General features: G+C 43.5%; 1 protein-coding gene across 9 annotated transcripts in view; it reads left to right on the forward strand.

Annotated features, from left to right (window-relative positions):
- The first annotated feature begins 314 nt into the window (after positions 1-314).
- Positions 315-22,506, forward strand: part of ehbp1 (EH domain binding protein 1) — a 153,825-nt gene continuing 131,633 nt past the window's right edge. For 7 of the 9 annotated variants that reach the window (XM_077239511.1, XM_077239512.1, XM_077239516.1 and 4 more), the window contains exons 1-2: positions 320-688; positions 2,302-2,766. In XM_077239511.1, coding sequence (XP_077095626.1) covers positions 2,663-2,766 — 104 coding nt within the window. In that variant the 5' untranslated portion in view covers positions 320-688; positions 2,302-2,662. Of the gene's footprint in view, positions 689-2,301; positions 2,767-22,506 lie in introns of all 9 variants that reach the window. The other 2 variants (XM_077239519.1, XM_077239517.1) reach the window with 2 other exon arrangements.

The raw sequence follows: 22,506 nt of genomic DNA on the forward strand, positions 1-22,506 counted from the left end.
ATTGCCTCAACCTACATTCAGCTATATCAGTAATATCGGCATTACGATATAGGCTATCAGATATTTTTAATTTCACACTCATATTTAGTTAACTTTATTCCTTAACATATAGGAGAAGGTTTACATTACTTATGTTCCTACTCAGCTCACTTGCACACAGGCGGGTTAAAGATCTCTGAAAGATGTCTAAATCGACCAATAGGAGCACTCACTGGCAACAAAAGCGTTAAGAAGTGTCATGAATTCATGAATATGTAAATATTTATGGACCGCCACCCAATGAGAGACGCGTAGGGGCGTTTCTATGAGACTCCGCACAGATGTTTGACTGAATGTGGGATTGGGGAGGAAAATGATGGAGGCTTGATGCGTTGAGTTTGTGTGTGAATACGAAAACAGCGCTGGAATTTCCTCCTCTCGACCGGAAAACCAACACTGTCCCTCGCCTTCAAACTCCCCAGTTTGGCTGTTGCCGGTATACGTCCGAGTGGGAAAGGGATTTCTGTTTCGCTGCCGCTCTTTGCCCTGGGATAGCCTGCCTGGCTAAGGTTAGCCTAGGCTGCTAGCGGTGATCTATGGGAATATCCAGCCAGAGCGGCTCTTTAGCTCGCTAGCGGGCTGATGCAGCCACGCGCCTCCCGCCGCAACGGGCGCATTCAGCCGCTACTGCTGCTGCATTATTCACGGGGTGAGTGCAGGAATGCGACCAGAACCAGAATGCTGGTGAATAATATAACGATAAGGGTCTCTGTGACTGCAAGGGTTTCATTATTGATTGTTGTAATAATCTCTTAAGCTATATTGCTAGTCAGTATTTAAAACAACACTGTGACTTTAAAAGCGGATTTTTAACCAGTAATCTGAGAGCAAATTTCTCAAGTGTATGAAGTCAGTTTGACAGCACTGACAGTGAATCAGTTTGTATTCTTCTGTGAATGAGATGTGAATTGTTTGAAGAAGCCTTAGCAGCAGTCTTGTATGGATATATAATTATACCTTCTCCTGAATGTTTGAACAGCAACAGTTGTGAACATAATTAAAATAAATGGTCCTGGAGTACCTTATCCATTTCGAGCTCCTAATAAACCTTTAATTAAAAATATAATTTATCCTCACTATATTCATTAAAGTTTGACAGCATGAAACAACAACAAAGAAAAGAAGGACTGAAAAACAAAAACTGATTATCATCCTGCTGGAAAACATGCTGTTGTACTGAATATCAGCACAGCTGGCTGTGATTTACTTGTCATTATAGTGATTACATTCACAATATTACAGTCTCAAGTGTCTTTTTGCTTTTATAAAACTACATAATACAAATATTAAGGATACAATGTTTATTTAAACGTTCTTTTATTAAGCAAAAAATTTCTCATTCATTATTTATCATAAGCATTTAAAAAAAGTCTTTGTTAAAAAGTTATAAACCAGGAACCAAACCAAACCCGCCACAAGGTGAACGACAACATTACAAACTTTGTTTTGAGGCAAAAAAGTAGACAAAATTAGACAAAAAGACAAAGGTAATAAGTCTCTACATAACTCTCAGTGCTTCATTGGAGTGGACGGACGTTAAAGAGTTTCTTTGGTACAATTTGCTTGTTTTGATTCCTGGATTGGTGAAGATTTTATCGCAGAATAGTGGGTAATGTAGTTTTTCAACAGGAATTCTGCTGTAAAACACAATTATTTAAAAAATAAGTTGCAGGCTGGTGGTTTCAACAAAACAATATACCAACGATTAACAACCTCGTAGCTCTTTCTTTATAGTTTGGTATATTATGGTTAAAAAATATTTTTAGTTCTGAAACCCAACTGTTGCACTCTTTATTCTCTATTCCTCAGACAATAAAATTAGAGGATTGAAACTAAAAATTTTATAAATGCAGTGCTTACATTCTACCATGTTTTACTTTTGCGTTAAAATAAAATGCAACAATAACTTCTGATCTGTTAAGTTTTCAACAGTCTTCAGTTGTAACTGCTCCAGAAGATCTAATCTGACTGCACTTTTCTGGTTTTATGAAATTCGGTTGCAACTTGCACAGCTAAACAAAGTCAGCCAAATCTCTGTATCATTCTCTAGATATCATTACTTTCCATTGCCGAGCACAGATAACTGATAAGGATTGTTCTCTTTTGCTGGTGTGAATCAGTATTTAAATTCAGGATGATTTTGTTAAAATGACAAAATGACAGATGTTTGTGTTTAGATGCAGAAATTGGAAATCAAAGCTAGACATGAGTGCAACAACCTTTATCACTGAGATCTAACCATACTCCTCTTTGTCTCTGTAGGTTTATTGACACATGCAAACGAGGAATATTGGATTACCATGCGCTGCTTATGTTTATTTTGATGGATTTGCTGTACAGAATGAGCTCTGTGAGAGCTGTCAATCATCCTGGTGGATTTCACATGTCATGCCATCATGCTGATCTGCGATCATCTACGTTAATGTTTTGATGGCAAGGGATCTACGTGTTTTTTTTCTTTCCTCTACCTGATTTTAAACTCTGTACACATCAATGAATGCACACAGGCTGATTTTGGACGGATACTTTTGAGAACTTTTCCAAGGAAAGGATTTGTGAGGGGGTGGCGTCACAACGCGACAGTATTTTAAACAAACTGTCAGCTCTTTAAAGAGGAAAAACCATGGCTTCGGTGTGGAAGAGACTGCAGCGTGTTGGGAAACATGCTTCCAAATTCCAGTTCGTCGCCTCCTACCAGGAACTCATGGTGGAATGCACAAAGAAATGGTGAGTTGTCACTGCTTGCATGTCTCACGCGTGCCGCTACTCATTTCCAGCCCAGCTTGTCCGCGTGTGTCTGGAATGCTGAGTTGGCCCATGACGTATCTGACTAACGGCAATGATTTATCCATTCCCCCGGGCATTCCTGTGTGTAGGGAAAGGCAATTTACAACTATACTTTCCCACATTGTTTTGTTTATTTTCTCTCCTCTCTGTTTAGGAATTGTGCATGATAGGTTGCAATGAAGCCTGATGTGACCTGAAATTTCTGCATATAGGATGTAACTCAAATTGGACGAAGTGAGAAGTTAATAATTACAAATAGCATATGTTTAACAATTAAATAGGTGCAATATAAGACAGAATTCTGTATCTTTGTATTTTACATACACACTTGGTTGTACCTTCATTTACCATGTTTACATACAATGTTTGTTTTTATTAGGTCCATTCTCTCTTTAAACTTTTTAGTTATTAAAAATGATTAAATAAATGCCAATTAAATAGTTTTACAGGTGTCTCAGGAATAGGGATATTCCTGTCCATTATCAGCATAACATCTTTTTACTAGAGATGCTCACTTTTACCATTTATTTAAATTTGAGTCATGTTTGCACAGTAATTTAATCAACTTATTATTGACAGCACTTAATTTAATCTAGGTCATGAGGTGCTTCAATCTCGTTCATTTTATGTTTATGCCTTAAAATGTTTGGGGAAAAATTGTCTCCTCCTGTGGATGTCTTTTAAAGTCGGCATGAACTGAAAATTCACCCTGTCTGTTTTTTAAATGCGTATTAATGATCTCATCGGGAGCTATTCAACGTGTCGTTTTAAAAAGAAAGACTGACCTTGTAATTTTTTATCGAAATATCATATCTTCCGGTGAAACTGCAGACTCCTCTCTGGTGACGTATGTCGGACTTCTCCAATCATTTAGTCCACACAGAACAATAGGTAGAACTAAGTCCCCGCCCTACTTTTTTCAATAATCCATTTTACTTGAATATACATCATAATATCAAAGAAAATATCTGTGGCTATTTCCATTTTCACACAACTTTAAACTTTACATTTGCTCCTGGTTTTGAGTGTTTGGTTACATCCTTGCTGCGTTGTATGCTCACAGTGGAATGCTGCGCAGACGCAGAGGTTAAGGTCAGGTTGTGGATTATGCTGTATAAGGGGTCAAGTACGCAGCATTTTGTTAAATTGCTAAATAAAAGTTTTCTTTGAGAATGTTCCCTTTGGAGTTTGTGTTTTCTTGCAGATTTCCAAAAAGAGTGTTTAGTTCTGCAGTTATGGCAATTGGCAACACATTCAGTGCTCCACAAGGGAAACATAATTCATATTTACTCAAGTGAAGTCTGAGGAGTTCAGGTGCTGCAGGATTGTTTCTGGGCCCTGGAGGCATGTGTCTAATTAAGTGTTTTACTTTCGGGTTTGACGAATACACACCCTTGAGGTGTTTCAGATGTGAATGTGTCAGGTAATGGAATGGTAGAAATGCACTAAGGGCACAGTGAAAACATTCACCAGAAAACATTGTACACTGACTGTATGTGTGTTTAGTTTTGGATGTACAGACTGTTATCTGCATGGTGATTTGTGGACCAATGTGGAGCCAGAGGGGCGCTGGCGCTGATGAAAGAGCATTATTCACTTACTGACAAGAAGCTCAAAGGCGTTTTGTATCAGGGAGACGTTAGTGTGTGTGTGTGAAAGCTACGTGATTGTGCTTTTTGGTTCGTCTGTCCAGTGTGGCATTGTTCTTATGGAAAATTTTCCACATTTGGCCTCAAGTGGAAACACTTTAAAAAAAATCAAGTGAAACTGTTTTTCCCACTTTTTATGTAGAAAAACCACAAGCATTCGTTCTGGAATACTGAGGAAAAGGAAAATGTGTAAGTCAGCAATTGAATGAATGTTAAAGCGGATGGAATAAGTCTAGTATATCTGCCATGGGATTGGGCATCAGCTCTGAATGGCATGGCATGTGATTCTTGAAGCTGAAAGATTTCAATCATTGACCTAGCCAGTGTTGTGAATGTGTGTGCTGTGCATATGTTATTCGATCATTGATATCCGTTGGTGTGATTTATCTGTAGCCAGCACAACCGCTCTGCCGGACAGAGTCAGCAGCGTCCAGTCAGGGCCCAGTCAACACCTTGGGCAGTGTTCCAGAAGCATGCTGCTAGGATACGGGACACGCCACGGCCTGCTTAGGTATCCCCGCCTGTTGATTCAATGCCTTCTAGAATGTTGGCCTTTGCGGTTCTCTTGTCTCTTGGCAACATCAAATGTTTATGAGTTGAATGTTTCAGTGTCTCTGGTTTAAAGTGCTGTTGTGTAATCCTGCCGATTCCCACGCCTCTATAGCATGGTCACGGTGGTGTTTAATTACTGTGGAGAATTGCAGCAGTAATGTATAGAATGTTGTAGACTATTTTAACAGCGTTGTTCATTTTCTCTGGAGAATTGCTGTAGTTATTCAAAAAATTACTATTATTACTGTTTTTTTTTATCACATAAATGGATTCTTAGTGAGGATAAGAGACTTTCATAAACATCCTAAAATATTACTGACCCCCCAAACCTTTGAACTTCCTTGGGAGGACATAAATTTTTATGCATAATCCATGTTTGTTGTGTGCACCATTTTGTTTCTTGGGGGTTGTAAGGTCAATAATGATAAAAGCTTCCTTTACACTTTAGGAATGGGGTTCCTTTGCAAGGGGTCTTTGGTGTCCAGCATTGCAGCAGTGATGTGTAGCTGCTTTAGAGTATGGCCTGGGGCAGCCAGCTGCTTTTGCTTTCAGGCCCAGTGCCAGGGGTCAGTCTGACTGGAATGAGGAAGGGAAATCCTTCAAAGTGCTAACAGCAGCCAAGCCTTTACTCAGACCTTTAAAATCCCAGCATGCTTCATGTGGGATTTCACTTAGCTTTAAGCCCAGCATTATGTATTTCAGTGCTGCCAAGGATCTCGTCTTTACTGGTGTTTATATTTATATTTGACCCATGGGCACAGTGACACTGAACTTGTAATGAACGTACAGTAGGTGTTTATACAAGAATTACATGCTGAACTACAGCTCTCTCTGTGTTTGAAATTTCATCATTAAAAATTCATTTAAAAAAAGTGCATCATACCTAGGGCCCTATAAATTCCGGTTTTTCCGTTTTAATTTTTGCAAATTCCATTTTTTCCGTTTTAATTTTGGGGAATTCAGTTTTTTTCACCCTTTACTGTTAATTTTAGTCGTAAAAAGAGTGTGCTTTTAATGTTAATGATTAAAATGTACACAAATAAAATAGGAATGTCCTTAAATTTATTGAGGTAACACATTTACTCTTACTTTTCAGCACAAACACTACATGATGCAACATAACACTGCACTCTAAGTACTTCAAGTAACAACAAAATATGGTTAGGAGCTTTAAACTGTCCAGTAAAATAAATTATATTAGTTTATATAATTTTAAATATAAGTCTCACTCTGTCTCTCTCGCGCACTGTCGAGCGCGCTCTAGGACACACTCGGACGGTCTCTCTCGCGCTGTGTCGCTTCGCTTTTGTCCAGTCCGGTGCATCATAGACAGACGCAGTGTGTACGCAGGGGATGGGTGTGTGTGTGTGAGAGAGAGAGAGATAGAGAGAGAGACTGCGTCCCAATTCGCATACTATCCGTCCTAAATAGTATTCGAAAATAGAATTAGTACGCCCCAAATCGTAGTATGTTGAAATGAGTGTTTCAAAGATACCCGGATGGTCTACTATTTCCGGTCAGAATCCTAAGTGTAGATCGATGCACACTCTAACGGCTGATATTGCCCATAACCCATCGCGCGTTGAACGAGGATTCGGTTAGAACTACAAACACGAGTGAAAAGTGTTATAAAACTACAGACATGGAGGACGCGCGAGTCCCGCGGTTATGTAGAGAGGTTTAGATAAAGAGGTTTGAGTGATTAATTATCCGTAGCTATCTAACCTTACAAAAATGAACGTATTCAATGTTGTCCACATTATATTGCATCTGCAGCATTGTGAACTTTTGTAAAGATACGTTTAGCCATTACCTTTTAAATGCATCATATATTCAAATTGCAAACAGGAGAGTATCCGCATGAAAGACCCACGAATGGAAGATGAACGTGCTCTCCGAAACAGTAGGAAATCATATTAGATTGAATGGAGGATTTTAACTGTGATGAGATGATTGACAGAGCAGTTTACGGTGACAGGATCCACGCAGCACGCGACAGAGCTGTCCATTAAAGATGACGTGAAAGTATGTCCCAAAGCTTGCCTACTCTTTAGCTACACACTCAAAAGTATGTACTTTTTCTTCACAAAAAGAGTACATAGTTTTAGGGCGTAGTATAAGTAAGCGAATCGGGACGCAGCAAGAGAGTCGCGTGAGTGACAGAGAGACGGAGGGAGAGCAGGGAAAGGAAATGCAACCGAAAGCGTTAAAAAAATTAACGAAACGCAATATTTGGCGGTCGGTGTTAATTCTTACCCACGAATTATGTGTGGGAAACATTTCATTAAAGTCACGTGCGAACTGCTCGGCTCGGTAGGCTACTGAGGGCTTAGCGTCGAGTTTCTTAACTTTTTCGGCGATGAAAGGAGAGCCGCTTCGCCATGCTTTCATTGTTGACCTACATACCTAAGACCTTTAGACTTGCTTTACTCTCATAGCCTTTTCTTCTCTTTTTCTGGAGGGGTGGAGAAAAGAAGATGATTGAAAAGAGGGAGAGAGGGAATGTGGTTTACAGTGTGAAATAGTTTTACATTCTTTCGACAGAGGCTGAAAACAGTGGTAGGTACATGTTTAAGTAGGTCTATTGGACTGTCTATGCACTTTCTGGCCTGGCCTGATTGTGACTCCTTTGGTTCTTCTGTCTAGGCACAAATTTCATCATTGTTGTTCAGCTCAGATGTGATCCAGAGTTCTAGATTTTATGTTACGTAATCAGAGTGAATACAAAACAACACCGATAATCTGTGTTGTGTGCTTCTGGGCAAGGCGTTTAGTGAGATGGAGCACAGACTGAATATACAGTAGGCCTACATGCTTTCTGTCGTCAGTTTAAACAGATTCTCCTTTTCCAGCTGTGTTTTCCATGTGTTCATCTATTTGTTCATTATAAGAAATGATCATTTCTCTCCTCTTATATTATTTCCTCTCGTGACCTGAGGCCAGGACAGACGCTCAGCACGCTTTGACTGACTTAATTTTGGTTGTGCAACATTTGTTCTTATTTTATTACTTAATGCAACATTCTCAGAATTTTTTTCTGTTCTATAGAACCCTATGCCAAAAAGGTTCTATAGACGGGTAAATGTCTTGCATAATACTTTAGTGTTAAACAGGTAATTTACATTTTTCTAGTGATATAGTATTTTTACAAACTGTTTAGTTCATCATAATTCATTTAAATTAAAAATTATTTAAAAAATTAAAACGCAATCCCTAAAAAGATCCCATGATGGGAACCCCTGAAAAGGTTCTATTATGCACCTGAATAGAACCTTTTCTTCTAAAAGTGTTTACTTGTTTTTATATAGTTTAAACTTTATATTAGTTAGGAAAATAATTGTTGGTGCGGTATCAAAATTGGAATTGAGAACTGAAATTGTTATCTAAAATGTGGGTGTCAAACCATATTTATTAGAATACAAGGTTACGGGTCAAAAAACAGTGATAGATTGATCATATTTAGTTAGTTAGTTCGTTTTGGGTGATGGGGCCTGTGAAAATTTTGACAGGGCAAGTAAAAATCCAACTGGTATTCTTAAGCATTGAGACCGTTGACCTGAAAAATGGCAATTTAATGCTTAGGTTATTGTCTGTCACAATAAATCACCCTCTTGTCCACAACACTCACAGATGCCCCACTTCCTGTCGCTCTGAATTAAGCCACTCAGGGTGAATGAAACAGACCCTCATTTGTCATTTCTCATTATGAATAGATGCTGGCACTTGGCAGTTTGTGTGTTTCCATCTTTTTTTCTTTTCTTTTTCTTTTTTTAAAAGGAAAGCTTTGTGTTCAATGCAAGTTATTCGATAGCATTTGTGCCCTAATGTAAATTACAGAAAATCAAGGTCAATAAGTGATGTTTTCACGCTAGTCTTATGAATAATGTGTGTTCAGCTACCATTTAAATGCCTTACTGTGCTTTAATTATCTTTGCAGTAATTGCCATTATGCTCCTGATGCTGTTGATAGAGCTTAAGTTGTATTGATCCAGACTGTTCCTTAAATCATTTGATTAGGATTTCTCTGTAAGTGTTAAACCCGACCCTCTGCCTTTGCTTCATGTGGATCATGTGAGGAAATGACTGATGCTGTGTAGGAGGCATTGAAGAGATGCAGATCTTTGTGTGAATGAGTGTGATTGCATGCTGAGCATACTGAAGGTTTAATAAGGTCATGTAAGTGATCAGGGAATCAGAGGGTGGTCATGATGTATAGGTTTTATTGATCATCGCACCTCACAGTGAGCTGATCAGTGTTTCTTTCTCTCTCTCTCTCTGTGCTTTTGGGTTTGGATTCATATCTTCTGGATGCAGTCAGCCCTCATAATGAAGAATTCATGGTGTTATGCATCAATCAGTTTGAGTTAATGGAGTCCAAGCCCTTTCATGTGTCTCATGACACTGGGTGTGTATGGTTGTTTGCTCTCTGGCTCACATTAAAGCCTTTCTTGTTAGCAGGACCAAAGGGAGATTTTCAGAAACTTGAAATTACTCCGAGGAAATTATTAGTTTTGTAACCTTCAGTGATCTTATATAGCACAGCTATGCAGGGTCATATTGTATAGTTTTGTGGTGTTTTATTTTTTCCTTGAAGTCCACTTTTTTGCGCCAGAAATGTCATTTCTTTGTACACAATTTACTATACCTGCTGTTTCATTTTAAGAATTTAACCGGCATATCTGTATCATGACGATAGGGAGGGACCTTTGCGTAATGAACATTAGTGTATTTAGCCTGTATCTTAAAAATCTTCAGTGGGGTCCAAAAATAAATGGATAAAAGTAAACGCACAATAGTAATTTTGGGTCACCAGAATTGTTAATAAATTAGATTTTAAATGTAGATAAAAAGCATCCAGTAATGATTTTCATGAAAACCCGTGCAGGCTTTAGATTTAGATTTATTTCCTTTTAAGGCTACAAATCTACCGTCTCTGTTTTTCTCTCTCTCTTTCTCTCTCTCCATTTGTGTGCTCGCTCATTGGAGGATTGCAGCACTGATTGCAGTTTTTCATGATGGCTTCAATAAAACAGGTTTTATTACTAACTCGTATATTTAGTTCCTTTACGATAAACTGGTGACTGAAGGAAGTGTGCATCTATGTGCAAGATCTGCCGGTCAGAAACAGCTAGCTGATATGATCATGTGGGAGTCAGTAAACTTTAGCTATAGCCCTATTCGCAAGGGATTAGTATTATCTGGGGACCCCTATATAAAGTGTTAAAATTATATAAATTATTGGAATATTTCTTGATGTTGTAACAGCGTTATAGGCAGAATGGGCTGACACAGTGTATACACTGGACGCGGCAAAGCGCCCGCGGCAAAGCATTTGTCCTTTGTGTCAGTACTTCATATAGAATGAGGCATAAGTTTACTGTCAGAGATTTGTCACGCCGCATCCAGTGTAGACAAAATCAGGCAGCAGCAGTCAAGCGGTGACTTAACCGCAAGTTGCTAACTAGTTAACAGTGCGGTGGTGGCTTTAGTCTGTTGAATGGTGTTTTAATGCTACGTTGTCACCTAGTTGGTGAGACACAATGCTATAAAGTAAATAAAAAATGTCCCCGTCTTTTACTCACAACGTGCTTATCATACTTGTTTTGCTACATTAGCTAGCTAACCATGTTTCATACCTTGTCATTGGAGTGGAAGCTAATGTGTGCGCATCTTAAACCGTGTCTGAAGAGACCTCCTTACTGAAGTGAAAGGGTTTGCTGCTCTCTTGGGTCTCTAGTAGCAAACAATGGAGCGTGTTCTGCTGGACAAACTACGTAATTACACAGCATTTTATCTGCGTTATATGTGTTCTGTAAAAGAAAAAACAAGTTCATATTGGCAGCATATCTGCGTCAAATACACCAATGCCGATATATCTGTGACAGGCTCATATCAGCCGATTAAATTGACAGACCAATAAATCGGTTGGGCTCTAAAAAAAACCCTGAATCTGTGCCTTATGAATTGGTTCCGACAGGAACAGTGCAACACACATCTGAGTAAATGTTTTTGTTTATCCGATCCCTTTACAATCGCTGGAACTGCAGGGCTCCAGACTAACTTTTTTGACTAGGAGCACTGTAGCCGCTGACTAAATTTTACGAGCACAAGCAGAAAATTTAGGGGCACACCTTAAATCATCTTCCAATGCAATTATTCAAATTTCCCCCAAAATAACTGTAATACTGACAAATTCTTTAACAATAAATAGACAACATGCAGATATTACAATGTGCAGGTTCATTTTAAGTTCACAGGGCTCCAGAGGGCAGCATTTGAGGGCAGCAGGACCGGAGCCACTGAGTTCTACAAAAATTATCTGGTAGCCCTGGGGCTGGCAATAAAACATTAAGCTTAATTTAGGGTGTAGATGAAATTAATTTTAATTATTATCATTCATAATGTCTTAATATTACTTAAAAAGCAAAACGAGTGAAAGAATTGATATTAGGGACGGGATTGAAAATAGCCAATAAGCATCCTACTTTTTACAATGGTAATTTAATTTATTTTTTATTTTTAAATAAGTGTTTAAGAGTTTTCCTACATCTTAAAAGTTTTAGTTTCAGGACAATCTTTGAAGGATGAACTAAAAATGTGTTGGTCATTACATTAAAAATAACATTTATGTATGATATTAAGTGCTGAAAAAAGATGTGTAGTACTTGTAAGCGTTTGACTATTTCTGTCACAATACTATAGTTAGAGTTACTACATTAGCCTAAATCCATGGTGAATGTTGCTGATTTGTGGACTGAGCCAAATTCAATGGATTTCTTCACTAGATCTCCAGAGTCTGGATCTCCTAGTAACAGTGTCACGTGATCGAGATCGGCCCGCGACTGGCAAGGTCGAGGCACTGCGCTGTCTATTATTGGTCCGGTTGGAACAAATAAACGGTTCATTAAGCATAAATGAGTAGCGCACTTTTGTTCCGCTTTCATTTTGTTTGCATTTGCTGCTTGGCAACATTGTGTTAATTAAATTAATTAAATATTTAGTTGCACCGGCAGGAAAAATGGTCGCAAAATGTGACCAATTGGTCACAGTCTTGAGCCCTGAACTGTCAATGAAACAGCGCATGTTTATCAGTGACTGAGTTCTGGACTCACACCAAAACTCCAGTTTTAATCAACTAATCTCTTATTTACATCGTGTTTGCACCATGGTTTGCACTGTTAGTTATGATGAAAGTATTCTTGAGTGTACAGAAATCGAGATCACTGCATTCCTGCGCACAACATGTCTGTAATCGGCTATATGCTTATCACTGCAATCTTTAATGTCACGATCTAAATATAATGCCATAGATCTAAATATAATGCTATGATCAACACTTTTTGAAATTAGTTAACCTTGTAAGCTGTAATAGTAAAAATGCACCTGAGACCCGCATTTCAATAGCGCACGCTCTCTGTAGGCATATTCACATTAGCAGATGAGTTGTTCATACAGATTACATAAAAAGAGAATATTTGTTTTTGTTTTGAATTAGATAATTTAATAGCAGAGATGTAAATGTTTATACAGATTATGCCTGTGTGACTAATATTCGCTGAGTTTTAAGTTTAGAGATGTGCTCCAGAAAAAAAGGTTCACGGAGACGGAGAAGCATACCCGGTTTATTTTCTTTTTTACAAAAGCACAATGTTTTGTTTCGATTGTAAGTGGACACATAAAAAGTAGACATTTCAGTTTATTTTTCCATATTTCTTAAGTCTGTATGACCATAAATGACGGAGTATTTTTAGTCTATTTTCTGCGGCCGACGCGTTTGTCGTCCCCAGAGGTTAACTTTAGCCTAATAGGAAAGCAACACTACACCTACGTCCCATACTAACCACTGTACTAAATACAGAAAAAGCTAAGGCAAAAAATTTGAGGTCGACAGATTCATCAGTTTTGCTCATATATCGGTACCGATAGTTGATTGGTGGAACTATCGTTATTGGTAAAAATCCATACAGATTGTTTTTCCGGGTTGCGTCCGTTGCTGGAGCGGCTGAGAAGTGTGCGCTGTCATTATAACACAGCACGAGAGCACTGAGAAGAGACTGCTGGCATTATACAGAGCGAGAACGGCCATTAGAGGCCAAATAAAAACTAACACTGGCTTAGTTGTTTACATTAACATGTGAGGCTGCGCTCAGCACAGAGAGAACATGCTTCATGGAGAGCGCTGACACTTCAGATGCTCATTTAAAACACCAGCAGCGAAACAGTATGAATACAGAACACTAAAGTACATATTGCCATATCATAAAGTAATTCATCTGTTGACTAGATGCTGCATTTGCAGAGAAAGTACAGCAGTATGTTTGCCATCGAGGCTGAGAGGACTAACTTTAGTAGTGGCTACCTCAAGCGATTAAAAGCATGTGACAAAACACGCAAACCTGACCCAAATGTGTTATGTCGCAATTGTTGTCATCTATTTCCATTAGTTTATATTCAGCTGGTCACTTTTTTGCATTCATTAGCCTGCGAAGTTGCATATTTAAAGGAGCTGTATGTAAGACATTAATTTCAATTAATCATAAAATGGCCCTGATATGTCACTAGACATTAAGAAATCATGTTCTTTTCAAATACTTATATCACTGACAACAATAGTCCAGCCAGGATATTGTCATTTAAAAAGTGAAGTTGCAGCCCTCAACTGATGTTGATGTTGTTATGTTGTGTTTTGGTCTGATGCGCCACCCTCCACCTATCTACCAATCACGAAGTGTTGCGGCATCCGGGTTGCTAGCTCGGCTCTAGTTACCACAGCTGCAGCTACAAACGTGTTGGAATCAGATAAAAAAATGTCTAACGTTGCAAAACCAAAAAAATCTCGTTATGAATCCGAAATACTTTGTGACAAAGTCCGAAATAAAACAAGGATCTGTATAGGAGATGCCTTTGAAAGATGGAGACGGCTGAAAACGGAGAAGAATTTCTGGACAGATAACTATAAGATTTATCTGTGTTTGGCTAACTTGTACTTGATGTAAATGGACATTTCAAATATTCATGACAGTCGAACAAAGTAATGTTACGTTAGCTCATATGGAGGAGGTGGGTCATCGAATTGAAAAGGTAATGAATTGTTTGGGTAATAAAAACGGCGAATCGTCATTGCTAACATTAGCAATGCGTTATCAGAGCCCGTTTCTCTGTCATTATGGTGAGACGGTGAGGAAAACAACATTAGCACGCCCATTATTGTTTATCATGCAAGTTCTACAGCCAAAAATAATAGAATGACATGTAATCTTTCACATCAGATATTTTAGCGTTATGGACGTATACTGCAGGGTAAGTTAAAAAATACAGCTGGTCGCTTTCACTTATAGCGTCAGCTAAATGAATAGCTTTATCTTTGATATTGGTTACACACAGTGACAGAGGCTTGTGCTTGTACTTACGTTAATGACAGATACCTACCGTTACAAGTTAGACTAACAGCTACTGTTCTAACAATGTACTGTCTCATACGAGCCTACATCTTTACAATTATATATGGCTAATCACCATTAGTACATTTTTGCGATGTATAATTACTTTGCAAAACATCTCATTTGAAGCATAAACATAATTAACAGAAAAAGCTTCTTGTAGCGGTCTAGTTCCTGCTGGATCCTGCAGCCTATCTGGCAACCTCGAGTCAGGGAGGAGATACACCACTCTACAGTAATCTCGAAAGTGATTGCAGTACCAGTTTTGGCCACAATCTTGCATACGGCTCCTTTAAAGCTAGTGACGTTATTGCTTTCTCAACATCGATATGTTCATGCAGCCGACAGAAACATAAACAAATCAGAGACGCGTTCGATTTCAGTTTTTTTTTAATCACTACAATAGCCACATTGTTATTTTGAGTAGATAATCAAGTGTTCTAAAATAAAAGCAAATAAAATGAGAGACTATACATGTAATATAGGTCCATTTTAGGATTAACTAAGGTTAATATATGTTGTAGAAGTATTATATTCATTATTAGTTTGTTAATTTCAACATTTAGTAATACATTTTAAATTGAGTTTTAATTTAGATTTTATCTGTTATTACCTAAATGTACTATGAACTAACCTGAATGATCAAGGTACAATCGGTATTGCTCAAATAGTAATACATGCAGTGAAAACTTATATTGTATATTGCATAATGCATATAGTTCATGAAAGCTAGCTAATACATCTGTTACATGCAGCTGAAGCAGAGGCAAAAGCAGGATCCACGTGCAGCAGTGTTTTATTTAAATAAACTCAAAACTAAACAGACTTGGTAACCAGACTCAGGAACAGGACAGCGTGCATACAGCATTACAACAATACAAGAAATCACAAAGACTGGACTGAAACACAGGGCTAAATACAGGGGCAAACGATCTAAACAGGATAACAAGGGGGCGTGGTTAACGGGAAACACCTGGGAAGACTTAAACAATCAACCAATGACACAACAGACAGGGGAACACAAGGCAAGATCACATGACTAGAACAGGGGATCACATGACAGACAAGAACCAGGGACAAGAAACAAAACCCAAACCGTGACATAGCCCCCCCTCTATGGGCGGCTCCCGACGCCTATCAAAACAAAAAAAACACAAGTTCAGGAGGGTGGTGAGTGTAGGCGGTCTTGGGGGAGGGACGGAGGGTCAAGTCTGTGCAGGGGGCAAGGCAGTTCAGGCGCCCAGGGTGGACCAGGCAGTGAAGACCCCTCGGGCGGCCAGGGCGGTGGCGCAGGAACAGCAGACACCGGCTCGGGAACAGCAGACACCGGCTCGGGAACAGCAGACACCGGCTCGGGAACAGCAGACACCGGCTCGGGAACAGCAGACACCGGCTCGGGAACAGCAGACACCGGCTCGGGAACAGCAGACACCGGCTCGGGAACAGCAGACACCGGCTCGGGAACAGCAGACACCGGCTCGGGAACAGCAGACACCGGCTCGGGAACAGCAGACACCGGCTCGGGAACAGCAGACACCGGCTCGGGAACAGCAGACACCGGCTCGGGAACAGCAGACACCGGCTCGGGAACAGCAGACACCGGCTCGGGAACAGCAGACACCGGCTCGGGAACAGCAGACACCGGCTCGGGAACAGCAGACACCGGCTCGGGAACAGCAGACACCGGCTCGGGAACAGCAGACACCGGCTCGGGAACAGCAGACACCGGCTCGGGAACAGCAGACACCGGCTCGGGAACAGCAGACACCGGCTCGGGAACAGCAGACACCGGCTCGGGAACAGCAGACACCGGCTCGGGAACAGCAGACACCGGCTCGGGAACAGCAGACACCGGCTCGGGAACAGCAGACACCGGCTCGGGAACAGCAGACACCGGCTCGGGAACAGCAGACACCGGCTCGGGAACAGCAGACACCGGCTCGGGAACAGCAGACACCGGCTCGGGAACAGCAGACACCGGCTCGGGAACAGCAGACACCGGCTCGGGAACAGCAGACACCGGCTCGGGAACAGCAGACACCGGCTCGGGAACAGCAGACACCGGCTCGGGAACAGCAGACACCGGCTCGGGAACAGCAGACACCGGCTCGGGAACAGCAGACACCGGCTCGGGAACAGCAGACACCGGCTCGGGAACAGACGACACCGGCTCGGGAACAGACGACACCGGCTCGGGAACAGACGACACCGGCTCGGGAACAGACGACACCGGCTCGGGAACAGACGACACCGGCTCGGGAACAGACGACACCGGCTCGGGAACAGACGACACCGGCTCGGGAACAGACGACACCGGCTCGGGAACAGACGACACCGGCTCGGGAACAGACGACACCGGCTCGGGAACAGACGACACCGGCTCGGGAACAGACGACACCGGCTCGGGAACAGACGACACACACACTGGCTCGGGCTCGGGAACAGACGACACACACACTGGCTAGGGCTCGGGAACAGACGACACACACACTGGCTCGGGCTCGGGAACAGACGACACACACTCGGGCTCGGTAACAGACCACACACACACTGGCTCGGGAACAGACAACACACACACTGGCTCGGGCTCGGGAACAGACAACACACACTCGGGCTCGGTAACAGACCACACACACACTGGCTCGGGAACAGACAACACACACACTGGCTCGGGCTCGGGAACAGACAACACACACACTGGCTCGGGAACAGACAACACACACACTGGCTCGGGAACAGACAACACACACACGGGCTCGGGAACAGACAACACACACTCGGGCTCGGGAACAGACCACACACACACTGGCTCGGGAACAGACAACACACACACTGGCTCTGGCTCGGGAACAGACAACACACACACTGGCTCTGGCTCGGGAACAGACAACACACACACTGGCTCTGGCTCGGGAACAGACAACACACACACTGGCTCTGGCTCGGGAACAGACAACACACACACTGGCTCTGGCTCGGGAACAGACAACACACACACTGGCTCGGGCTCGGGAACAGACAACACACACTCGGGCTCGGTAACAGACAACACACACACTGGCTCGGGCTCGGGAACAGACAACACACACACTGGCTCGGGCTCGGGAACAGACAACACACACTCGGGCTCGGTAACAGACCACACACACACTGGCTCGGGAACAGACAACACACACACTGGCTCGGGCTCGGGAACAGACAACACACACACTGGCTCGGGAACAGACAACACACACACTGGCTCGGGCTCGGGAACAGACAACACACACTCGGGCTCGGTAACAGACCACACACACACTGGCTCGGGAACAGACAACACACACACTGGCTCGGGCTCGGGAACAGACAACACACACACTGGCTCGGGAACAGACAACACACACACTGGCTCTGGCTCGGGAACAGACAACACACACACTGGCTCTGGCTCGGGAACAGACAACACACACACTGGCTCTGGCTCGGGAACAGACAACACACACACTGGCTCTGGCTCGGGAACAGACAACACACACACTGGCTCTGGCTCGGGAACAGACAACACACACACTGGCTCTGGCTCGGGAACAGACAACACACACACTGGCTCGGGCTCGGGAACAGACAACACACACTCGGGCTCGGTAACAGACAACACACACACTGGCTCGGGCTCGGGAACAGACAACACACACACTGGCTCGGGCTCGGGAACAGACAACACACACTCGGGCTCGGTAACAGACCACACACACACTGGCTCGGGAACAGACAACACACACACTGGCTCGGGCTCGGGAACAGACAACACACACACTGGCTCGGGAACAGACAACACACACACTGGCTCGGGCTCGGGAACAGACAACACACACTCGGGCTCGGTAACAGACCACACACACACTGGCTCGGGAACAGACAACACACACACTGGCTCGGGCTCGGGAACAGACAACACACACACTGGCTCGGGAACAGACAACACACACACTGGCTCGGGAACAGACAACACACACACGGGCTCGGGAACAGACAACACACACTCGGGCTCGGGAACAGACCACACACACACTGGCTCGGGAACAGACAACACACACACTGGCTCTGGCTCGGGAACAGACAACACACACACTGGCTCTGGCTCGGGAACAGACAACACACACACTGGCTCTGGCTCGGGAACAGACAACACACACACTGGCTCTGGCTCGGGAACAGACAACACACACACTGGCTCTGGCTCGGGAACAGACAACACACACACTGGCTCTGGCTCGGGAACAGACAACACACACACTGGCTCTGGCTCGGGAACAGACAACACACACACTGGCTCTGGCTCGGGAACAGACAACACACACACTGGCTCTGGCTCGGGAACAGACAACACACACACTGGCTCTGGCTCGGGAACAGACAACACACACACTGGCTCGGGCTCGGGAACAGACAACACACACTCGGGCTCGGTAACAGACCACACACACACTGGCTCGGGAACAGACCACACACACACTGGCTCGGGAACAGACAACACACACACTGGCTCGGGAACAGACAACACACACACTGGCTCGGGAACAGACAACACACACACTGGCTCGGGAACAGACAACACACACACTGGCTCGGGCTCGGGAACAGACAACACACACTCGGGCTCGGTAACAGACCACACACACACTGGCTCGGGAACAGACAACACACACACTGGCTCGGGCTCGGGAACAGACAACACACACACTGGCTCGGGAACAGACAACACACACACTGGCTCGGGAACAGACAACACACACACTGGCTCGGGCTCAGGAACAGACAACACACACACTGGCTCGGGCTCAGGAATAGACAACACGCACACTGGCTCGAGAACAAATAACACAAAAACTGGCTCTGGCTCGGGAACAGACAACACACACACTGGCTCGGGAACAGACAACACACACACTGGCTCGGGAACAGACAACACACACACTGGCTCGGGCTCGGGAACAGACAACACACACTCGGGCTCGGTAACAGACCACACACACACTGGCTCGGGAACAGACAACACACACACTGGCTCGGGCTCGGGAACAGACAACACACACACTGGCTCGGGAACAGACAACACACACACTGGCTCGGGAACAGACAACACACACACTGGCTCGGGCTCAGGAACAGACAACACACACACTGGCTCGGGCTCAGGAATAGACAACACGCACACTGGCTCGAGAACAAATAACACAAAAACTGGCTCTGGCTCGGGAACAGACAACACACACACTGGCTCGGGAACAGACAACACACACACTGGCTCGGGCTCGGGAACAGACAACACACACTCGGGCTCGGTAACAGACCACACACACACTGGCTCGGGAACAGACAACACACACACTGGCTCGGGCTCGGGAACAGACAACACACACACTGGCTCGGGAACAGACAACACACACACTGGCTCGGGAACAGACAACACACACACTGGCTCGGGAACAGACAACACACACACTGGCTCGGGCTCAGGAATAGACAACACGCACACTGGCTCGAGAACAAATAACACAAAAAGTGGCAAATCAGTGGCTGACGTGAAGCTCCGGCTGGACGTGGCTGACGTGAAGCTCCGGCTGGACGTGGCTGACGTGAAGCTCCGGCTGGACGTGGCTGACGTGAAGCTCCGGCTGGACGTGGCTGACGTGAAGCTCCGGCTGGACGTGGCTGACGTGAAGCTCCGGCTGGACGTGGCTGACGTGAAGCTCCGGCTGGACGTGGCTGACGTGAAGCTCCGGCTGGACGTGGCTGACGTGAAGCTCCGGCTGGACGTGGCTGACGTGAAGCTCCGGCTGGACGTGGCTGACGTGAAGCTCCGGCTGGACGTGGCTGACGTGAAGCTCCGGCTGGACGTGGCTGACGTGAAGCTCCGGCTGGACGTGGCTGACGTGAAGCTCCGGCTGGACGTGGCTGACGTGAAGCTCCGGCTGGACGTGGCTGACGTGAAGCTCCGGCTGGACGTGGCTGACGTGAAGCTCCGGCTGGACGTGGCTGACGTGAAGCTCCGGCTGGACGTGGCTGACGTGAAGCTCCGGCTGGACGGTCTCTGGCTGGACGGTCTCTGGCTGGACGGTCTCTGGAAGACTGGCCCCTTGAACGACGGTCCTCTTGGCCCTCAACACTGACATCAGCGGTGGCTGTGCCACGGTGGACATCAGTCCTGGACGCCCATAGACTGATGCCATGGCTAGCTTGATGGCTGAAGTGATGAGAAGAACAGGCTGAGGGGGTACTACGGGCTCACGGAGCTCCTTTTCCTCCACGCCCACAGTAAACGGAGAACCGCTCAGCAAAAGAGCCAGGTCGATATATTCTTCCAACGAGCCGTGTGGATCATGGGCAGGCATCACAGACCAGAGTGGTTCTGATAATCCTCCACGGAAAAAGATCATCAGGCATTCGGTGCTCATTTGCACGAGATGTGCCAGTTCGACAAAATCTGCCACGTAGTCCTCAATGGATCGATCACCCTGACAGAGACGCAAGATTTGGATATCTGGACTGAGGGTTGGCATGGCTGCTGCTGGATCTCGGTGCGGTGAGTTCTTCTGTTACATGCAGCTGAAGCAGAGGCAAAAGCAGGATCCACGTGCAGCAGTGTTTTATTTAAATAAACTCAAAACTAAACAGACTTGGTAACCAGACTCAGGAACAGGACAGCGTGCATACAGCATTACAACAATACAAGAACTCACAAAGACTGGACTGAAACACAGGGCTAAATACAGGGGGAAACAATCTAAACAGGTTAACGGGAAACACCTGGGAAGACTTAAACAATCAACCAATGACACAACAGACAGGGGAACACAAGGCAAGATCACATGACTAGAACAGGGGATCACATGACAGACAAGAACCAGGGACAAGAAACAAAACCCAAACCGTGACAAAATCCTTGTTAACAAATGGGACTTGCAAAGTGTTACCTTTGAAATGTACATGTTTCTATGTTATATCTAAAGAAACACATATTTGACCTGTAATATTTGAATGTTTAAATTATTTTCTGTAGAGTTCGTTCTGTAGAACTTCTCATTTTAATGTATTAATATTTATATATTTATTTAATTTAGCACATTTCAGTTCAGCACTGTTTTACTTGGAGTGTTATGTTTGTTTTTAATCCAGTATCCATTTAAAAAAATATTGGTTGAATAATCGGTTATCGGTATGTACGGTCAAACCTAAATATCGGTATCGGTAAAATCCACTATCGGTCGACCTCTACTAAAAATCTACGCAAACTTAGGAAGCTATCCTAATTGATGCAATACTATGCTACTAACTAACTAACAATACTACACTAACAACTATGCTAATTAACAACCTAGGCTACACAAAATGATCTAAATAACTATATAAATGCTATGCTAACTAGATGCTAATATACGCTATTCTGATCATTTTCAATACTCGCAATTCTAACTCCTAACTCACTAAAGTGGTTTTGACGGAACAAGATGTTTTCATACCAGGTGCTGAGCCTATGCCAAGGGCGTGGTGAGCTGGTGCCTGCTTACGTCACGCGGCACCACAACTTCCAATAGGAAAATTCAACTGCAGTAGCCCCGTTCAACCTGAAGAGGGCACCACTCAGATGTTTATACACGATATATTGTAGAATTAAAACAGTTTATACTCTAATGTCAAAAATGTAGTTGAATCAATGAACGGCACTAATTAAGCCCCAGACAGGTCATTAATAAAAAAAAGTTTTTTTTAGGGTTTAGTTCCCCGTTAATATGCTGGCTGCCAAATTGAGATAATATTAAAAATATTTATATGGCAGTTTTCCCTAGGGCTGTGTATCACCAACAATGTCACGATACGATACGCATCACGATACTAAAGCCACGATACGATGCGTATCACGATATGGATCAATTTGGAATTTAAATTTCTTTTGAGCAGAGTATAGTAACAGTAATATCTTTATTGAATAAACAGTGTTATAACAGTTGTGATAACTGAAAAACTATTTAGTTTTTGTCATTAAAAAACAATGAGAG

Source organism: Siphateles boraxobius, unplaced genomic scaffold, assembly GCF_051911475.1.
Source record: "Siphateles boraxobius isolate OS27281-9 unplaced genomic scaffold, OSU_SipBor_1 22, whole genome shotgun sequence".
In the NCBI taxonomy this organism is placed as follows: domain Eukaryota; kingdom Metazoa; phylum Chordata; class Actinopteri; order Cypriniformes; family Leuciscidae; genus Siphateles; species Siphateles boraxobius.